Below are 9,052 nucleotides of genomic sequence, written 5' to 3' on the forward strand. Positions count from 1 at the left end.
CTAAACATAGTAATGAAAAACTGGAAAACCACACTTAATATCCAAACAAATTCAGATAACATCACATCACAGCCAATACAGATTAAGCGTGGAATATACCAAGGAGACTCATTAAGTCCTTTCTGGTTCTGTCTTGCTCTGAACCAAATATCCAACATGCTAAATAATACAAATTATGGATACAATATTACTGGAACATACCCACACAAAATCACACATTTGCTATACATGGATGATCTAAAACTACTGGCAGCAACAAATCAACAACTCAACCAATTACTAAAGATAACAGAAGTATTCAGCAATGATATAAATATGGCTTTTGGAACAGACAAATGTAAGAAAAATAGCATAGTCAAGGGAAAACACACTAAACAAGAAGATTACATATTGGATAACCACAGCGACTGCATAGAAGCGATGGAAAAAACAGATGCCTATAAATATCTAGGATACAGACAAAAAATAGGAATAGATAATACAAATGTTAAAGAAGAACTAAAAGAAAAATATAGACAAAGACTAACAAAAATACTGAAAACAGAATTGACAGCAAGAAACAAGACAAAAGCTATAAATACTTATGCTATACCAGTATTGACCTACTCATTTGGAGTAGTGAAATGGAGTGACACAGACCTAGAAGCACTCAATACACTTACACGATCACAATGCCACAAATATAGAATACATCACATACATTCAGCAACAGAAAGATTCACATTAGGCAGAAAGGAAGGTGGAAGGGGATTTATAGATATAAAAAACCTACATTATGGACAGGTAGACAATTTAAGAAAATTCTTTCTAGAACGAGCAGAAACTAGCAAAATACACAAAGCAATCACTCATATAAATACGTCAGCTACACCATTGCAATTTCATAACCACTTCTACAACCCTTTAGATCACATAACATCAACAGATACAAAGAAAGTAAATTGGAAAAAGAAAACACTACATGGCAAGCACCTGTATCATCTAACACAGCCACACATAGATCAAGACGCATCCAACACATGGCTAAGAAAAGGCAATATATACAGTGAGACGGAAGGATTCATGATCGCAATACAGGATCAAACAATAAACACCAGATATTACAGCAAGCATATTATTAAAGATCCCAATACCACAACAGATAAATGCAGACTTTGCAAACAACAAATGGAAACAGTAGATCACATCACAAGCGGATGCACAATACTAGCAAATACAGAATACCCCAGAAGACATGACAATGTAGCAAAAATAATACATCAACAACTTGCCATAAAACATAAACTAATAAAACAACACATTCCCACATACAAGTACACACAACAAAATGTACTGGAGAATGATGAATACAAATTATACTGGAACAGAACGATTATAACAGATAAAACAACACCACATAACAAACCTGACATCATAATCACCAATAAAAAGAAGAATTTAACACAACTAATTGAAATATCCATACCCAACACAACAAATATACAGAAGAAAACAGGAGAAAAAAATTGAAAAATACATCCAACTGGCTGAGGAAGTCAAGGACATGTGGCATCAGGATAAAGTCGACATTATACCAATTATACTATCAACTACAGGAGTCATACCTCACAATATCCACCAGTACATCAATGCAATACAGCTACATCCAAACATATATATACAACTACAAAAATCTGTAATTATTGATACATGTTCAATGACCCGAAAGTTCCTAATTGCAATATAACATATACCGTACAGTTAAAAGGAAGTCACGCTTGATCAAGGTCCGCGTCACTGTCCATTTTTGACCAGACATAACATCTGAGAATAGAAAGAAAGAAAATAATAATAATAATAATATCAGTGAGTGACCATTTCTGCATTTCTGTTTGCTCGTAAATAACACTGACCATTCCTACCCTGTATTGTTATTGGTGATGAGAAATTGTATCTTTATGCTAACATAAGGGGAAGAGAGGAATGGTTGTGCCCAAACAAAGCAGCAACTCCCCGTACAGAGCACTGTGTGCATCCAAAGAAGATAATGTCATGCATCTGGCGGAACAGCGATAGTGCGGTGTACTATGAACTGCTTCCCCGAGATGTAACCATCACTGATGATATTTATTGTCAATAACCGATATGTCATGCAGACACAATCCAAGAACGACAACTTATCCACCTAATCTTGTACCCTCAGATTTTCACCTTTTCCGATCTCTATTGAATAACTTGTAAGGAATTTCCTTCCTGGATGTAAATGCGCTCCAAACATGGATCAACAAGTTCTTTGCCTCAAAACCACGTGATTTCTACAGTCACGGAATCAAAAAGTTGTGATTTCTACAGTCACGGAATCAAAAAGTTGTGATTTCTACAGTCACGGAATCAAAAAGTTGTGATTTCTACAGTCACGGAATCAAAAAGTTACCCCAGCATTGGCAGACTGTCGTAAATAGTGAAGGAGAATACATTACTGATGACCAAGGCTCTTATGTTTAGAAAACATATGGAAAAATGCGATGAACTTATGCACCAACCTAATACTATGCCACTGGGTACAGGTCCTGAGCCTGTAAAGAAGCGTGTGGCTGTTGTAGTGCAGCAGCATTCCCATAGTCAATGATACCACGTACAAGCGTCTTATAAGGAACGTAGCACAACGGCACAAGTCCTACAGCAATCTGTGAATTCTGAAAGGGGCAGGGATGTGTAATCTGGGAGCTCCTAGTGACGAACCGGCACCTACATGACAAGTCTGTGATTGCCGTTTTGACTGAGGAAAGACTGTAAAGCAACTCTTGTGCTGCATTCATGACTGCGCAGGTCTATTCAGGAGCCACTCTGCTCACTCAAAATGAAGATGTGGCTATAACAGGTATCTTACACATGTTCAGCCTAAATTTTAATCCAACTGGGAGTTGCAATCAGACGGTACATCACATGCGGGTCAACAGAAAATAAAGATGAACTTTGCTACTTGGAACATCCAAAATATAAAGGATAATGATACAGTAAATTGACCGAAAGGCAAACAGCTACCACTTCTTGTGAACTTAGAAGATTTAAAATCGGTATTGCAGCACTGAGTGAAACTAGAAGACCAGGCAAAGAATAAATCAAAGAACAAGGAGGTGGCTACACTTTCTTTGGGAAAGGCAAAGAAATTCATGAACCCCGCAGTCATAGTGTTGGCTTTGCTATCGCGAACGAACTTGTTCCTCATCGAGGTGAGGAACTACCTTTTGGCACAAGCAAAAAACTCTTGAGCCCATCCCTCAAACTCACCAAGAAACAAAAAACTTGCAAGATCTAAAATGAACAAAGACATCCTTAACGATAGTAGCAGCAAAGAAAAATTCCATAAACTCTAGATGAAAGGCTACAGGGTAAATATCCTGAAAGTACTGAAGAACACTAAGCAACACCAGGCTTGGTAGAGCAATCCTATGTCAATCACCATAAAAAGATAATATCAAGTAGTAACGGCAGAAGTGCAGAGCAAAACTCGTGCTCTCAAAAACAAATGGTGGACAATGATATCTCAGGAAAAGCATGTAGCAGAAACTATCAATAGTCAAGCTTTCATGAGAGCGACAAAAACTTTTATGGCCCAGTAACTCAAGATTTAAATCTAGAGATGGCTCCCCAATCCTGAAGGACATCTACTCCATTAGCACATGATGGAAGCAGCATTTCCACAAACTCTTGAATAAAGACTCAGATCACTGAAACGACAGACACTTCCCAAAATTCTCCTAGAACCTACAAAACCTCACTGTGGAAAAGCCGTTCTCAAAGCTATTAAGCAATTCAAACACAACAAAGCCGCTAGATCAGATGGAGTTCCTGCTGAATTTTTCAAAAAAAGGTGAACATATTCCAGCTGAGCTGTCAAAACATGGAGCACTGAAACTGTTCCTCCCGATTTCAGAGATGCACTGATAGTTACTATCTTCAGAAAAAGCAGAACGACTGACTGGTAACAACCATGGAATATCCTTTCTATCTGCTGTTAGAAAAATACTTGCTTCAATCCTATCCAACCATCTGATACCTCTTGCTGAAGACTGTTTGCCTGAAACACAATGTGGATTTTGACCTAATCACAATACCACTGTACAAGGCATTCATATATCATGTCAAGGCCTTCGACTCAGTCAAGAGAGATGCTTTGTTGAAGATCTTAGCTAAAATCAGCTGTCCTGTGAAGTACAATAACACTGTTGGACTGCCGAATGGATACATGAATGGTATGGTTCTTGTCAACATTAGGCCTAGAGAGAAATTTCAGATCACAGCAGGTGTGAAGCAAAGTTGTGTGATAGCTCCCTTTTGTTTTCAATAGCTGTTGGAACTATACTTCATCTTGTCAACAGGAAGCTGTGGTGGTTTGTTCAATCTATGTACACTATTGGCTAAGGTTAAAGTATATGTTACAACCATCACTGAAGTTTGATATGCAGATGATAATGTCGTTCAAGCCATCTCCGAAGAAAACCTACAAGCTATCCTAAGTGGACTTTATGAAGCATATAAGACCATCGAACTAAGCCTTAACATCCAGAAGGCAGAGATTATATGTCAAACTGCACCCAACTCGGCTGCCACATCCCCGAGAATCATAGCCCAAGGCCAATTCCTGCAGAATATACAATATTTCCCATACCTTGGCGGCCATCTTTCCGCAAATGCAAAAACTGATGTTGGAATAAAACACTACCTCGAATGTGCCAGTACAGCTTTGGGTCATCTTTGATTACCATAATACCAGAATTAAGACCAAGCTCTATGTATATCAAGCTACTGTTATGCCATCTCTCATGTATACCATCTAGCACATATGGGTGCAAAGCATGGATTACTTACAGAAGGCACATACGATGTCTGGAAAAGTACCATTAGCATTGCCTGAGAAGGATCTTAGGGGTGAAATGGCAAGACTGTCACACTAACATCAGTGTTCTGGAAAAAACAAATTCTGTTAGCATTGAAACCATGATCATCAGCCACCAACTCTGTTGTATAGGCCACATCATTCATATGCCTGAATTCCATCTACTGAAAGAAATTATGTATTGCCAGCAAAAGGACTGGTCAAAGAACACCATGAAGACCACAGAAGTTATACAAAGATCTCTTAGAGGACAACATGAAAACATATCAAACAAAGTGGTAACTGGGAAACTCCTGCACTTAGTCATCCAGTAAGGGACTGTAATATCTGGGAAGGAATTAAGTGCCTTGATCAACTGAAGGGGAAAACAGAAACCAACAAGTGAAATGCTAGGAGACAACGGAAACTTCTGAAGATAAGCAAGGCTACACTGCCAGTCCCCATCAGAGTAAACGTTTCTCAACAATGCGGAAAAATCTGCAACTACAGAGCTGGCCTCTATAGTCACTTGGGCTCCCACAGAAATTGAGTTTCGAAGAAGACAATCATACTCATCAGTGAGCAACAGCCCTTCAATGTTCCTCACTGTAGATTCATCTGTGTATATTTCAATAAAACACTAAAGCAATTTGAAAACATTAGTATATGCATAAAAAAGGTTAGGTATACAAATTTGTATATCATGTCATGACCAAAATACAATGGTAGAGTACTTTAGTATTGTTTCACGATCTTGATTGTACAAGATACATAATTTCAGATGGTATGTTTTTGTTGACATCTTCATGTTTCTAAAGCTTTCAAGTTTATGATAGTTGCCAATATTGGATGAGAGCTTTTGCACACTAGTTGGCTTTAGCTTAAGACAGGCTTTACTAGCACCTGTAATGGGCATTACTCCCTGATGATGAACTACATTGAATGTCTCCACAAACAGGATTTCTTTGCTGCATTATAAGCTGCACACATGCAGTCAAGCCAGGATGGAATAAATTTTAACTATGTGATACGGTCACAATGAAGGAATTTTTTTTTGTTTGATCAAGTACAATGAGAGAGGAAAATTATGTGCATAAATGTAAATGGGAGTAGTGCAATGTAAGACATTAGTAACAAGATCTAGACCAACATAAAATATGCAAAACCATGACATTAGCAGCAGCTAAATATAATTGGAGGCTAACATAATGTTAATAAAGTGGTATGAAAAACATAAATCAGAAAGAGCATCAGCACAAAGAAACAGACAACACAATGAAGTTTAAAGTCATTCGGTTACTACTAAAAACATCACAAGAATTGACCATTGCAATAAACAGACATTACTCTATTCTTACCCAAATGCCCCACGACTGATCGGCTTGATGATGTTGAAATCATCTATGTCAGGAGCCTGAAACAAAGTGTGTTATGGCACAAGTGGTTAATGTGTTACATACACCTCACTGAAACACACACATTACAGAACACTAAGATTTCCAATAATTTCGTGACTGCCATGTACCAACCAATGGCTGAGGTAGAGTTTTGCTGACAAAATGATCAAAACTTCTTTGACACATAGCAGTATAAAGAACAATGCTTCCAGCTGTCAAGGAAATGAAATTTGATGACATTCTGAAAGTTTCAGAATGGCCAACAGATTAAGGTCTGCCATCCAGTAGGCACAGCAGTGGCTACAACATTCTATGGTTGTAGTCAGGAAATGAGGCGCTCTTTAAAAATCGATTACAGAAACGTAATGTTGCATTCACCAAATCTCACAAATTGCAGTAAAGCAAACATCTCGTGATAAAGATAAAAACGATCACAAGTAAAGGGAATTAACTTAGTTTGATCATGGGGTGGTTCAAAAGACAACGTGTGAAAGTTCAATAATAAGCAAATGGGCATCTGTCGTAAATGTTCCCCCGGGAGCTATATTTTCTACGCAATTAACGTATGTTAAACAGACCTGCATGACATTTCCATAGTAAATGGCACGATGTAATGTTTGCAAACTACTGACAAGCATTTAAGTTCCATAAAACTTTATAAATTTTTTGTTTGTAGGAATTCTCGGTGATGTGATCATAAGGTTCACGTACTAAACTGAGTTGAACCATACCTTAACCACAACACTGAATAAACAACGTGATCCTTAAAGCATATATTTCTATACCTACCTTATTTTTCGTCTGATTCAGTATAGTTTGGTATACGGAGCTTTCACCTGAGAATTTCGGCTCAACACTATCCATGACACTGTTTACCACCTAACAACTCACAAATCTTTAATACATCACAATTACAGACGCTTGACTACGCGACATTGGGATTATCTTTTCGCTGTAGAATATACCCTTCGTATGTTTCATCAACCAAATATGGTATCATCACAAACAAATAAATACATGCTACATGCACAAATAACACATCATCTTCGAACCCATTCATTTGAATTTTCGCAGCTACCAAAGATGCAGGACGAAAACAAAGATAATTTCAGTGTCACCAACAGTGAAGTACAATTTCCCCTATACCGCATTTGAAATTCCCATAAATCGGGCCAAAATTCCCTAAATAGCTCATAAAACCACATGATTGTATTTTGAAATGTATTGCGAAAACGGTACCACGACAGTTAATCAATTTACTCGAAATGTTGGAATTGTGTGAACTATATATTTCGTGTGTGACGGCGCAAAGTGCACTGTGTAAAATAGACCTCTTTGGCATTGTCTAACACTCTTTGTGTGCGCTAATTATACTGTTGTGTTCGCTGAAATTTTTTTTGTTCTTGAATGTGCAAATATAGTTATTAGTAAAATGTCCTTTTTTTCTCCTTAATACTTATTCAGCTGCGCAAATTCCGATAGGTTATGGGCCCAGGCTGCATTTGGAATAAGTATATCAATAAAATAGTAGGGAGAAAGTATTGGAAAAGTTCCAGTTTACGTGAAATGCGAGTTATCCTTACAGGACGATCGCAATTTTTTTTCCGCATTATTTTTCGGTGTTCTTTACGGCAATAAAAAGCAAGTTACCGTTAAGAATGAGTGCGGCACAAATTCCATAGATTGGAAAACTTATAGGTCGCGAAAACTATGCAACCTGGAAGTTCGCAGTAGAAGCGTATTTACGTTTAGACGACCTATGGGACGTGGTAGATGGGACAATGAAATCCACAGATCAGAATTATTCAAATAAGGATAGGAAAGCAAAATCAAAATTGATATTACTGATTGATTCGGTGAATTATGTTCACGTTGAAAAAGCTGCTACAGCGAAAGAAGTCTGGGACAATTTACGAAGTGCATTCGAGGATGGTGGTCTTACGAGAAAAGTAGGATTATTATGCGAGTTAATTACCACTCGTCTGGACAAATGTAAGAATGTAGACGAATACGTTAACAAAATAATAACCACGTCGAACCGACTGAGAAACATCAGATTCGAGATCACTGACGAATGGATAGGAACATTGCTGTTGGCAGGACTGCCCGAAAGGTATGCACCTATGATTATGGGACTTGAAAGCTTGGGTATACCAATCACAGGCGACAGTGTTAAGGTGAAAATCCTGCAGGACGTAAAGAGTGCTCCAAGCTGTTCTATATTGGAGAAGGAAGGTGCGTCTGCTCTCTACTCAAAAAACAAAAAGAAGAAATCGGAGAGGTGCTATAAATGTCAGAAGATGGGACATATTGCGTCTCAGTGCAAAGAAAAAGTAAGCCCAAGATCAGACACTCAGCAAATGAGGTATGTTACTGATAGCCCGACCAATAACAAAGGTAAGGCACTCTCATGTTTTTATTCTTTTGGTGGGATGAGTAATCGTGATATGGAATGGATTTTAGACTCAGGTGCATCTGTGCATATTGTTAAAGATAAATCACTTCTTTATGACATCAAAGGTAAGACTCATATGGGAATATCTACTGTTGATGGCAACAAGCTCCAGTGTCACCTGGCTGGGAAACTAGATCTACATGTAAGTGTAAATGGTGAATCAGATACGGTTACAGCACACAATGTTCATTATGTGATAAATGTGGCAACTAACCTGCTGTCTGTAGGGGAAATTGTCAAGAAAGGAAATATAGTCACTTTTGACATGCAGGGTGCAAGAGTAATCAGTGAAAGTGGTGAAGTTATAGCTACAGCAAGTAACGAAAGGGGTATTTTTAAGTT

General features: G+C 37.9%; 1 protein-coding gene across 3 annotated transcripts in view; it reads right to left on the reverse strand.

Annotated features, from left to right (window-relative positions):
* Positions 1–7,332, reverse strand: part of LOC126188916 (serine/threonine-protein kinase greatwall) — a 132,374-nt gene extending 125,042 nt beyond the window's left edge. For all 3 annotated transcript variants that reach the window (XM_049930627.1, XM_049930628.1, XM_049930626.1), the window contains exons 1-2: positions 7,045–7,332; positions 6,217–6,272 (exon numbers count right to left, since the gene is read on the reverse strand). In XM_049930627.1, coding sequence (XP_049786584.1) covers positions 6,217–6,272; positions 7,045–7,119 — 131 coding nt within the window. In that variant the 5' untranslated portion in view covers positions 7,120–7,332. The remainder of the gene's footprint in view (positions 1–6,216; positions 6,273–7,044) is intronic.
* Between the last annotated feature and the right edge of the window lie 1,720 nt (positions 7,333–9,052).

The sequence above is a fragment of the Schistocerca cancellata genome, chromosome 5, assembly GCF_023864275.1.
Source record: "Schistocerca cancellata isolate TAMUIC-IGC-003103 chromosome 5, iqSchCanc2.1, whole genome shotgun sequence".
NCBI classification, from domain to species: Eukaryota; Metazoa; Arthropoda; class Insecta; order Orthoptera; family Acrididae; genus Schistocerca; species Schistocerca cancellata.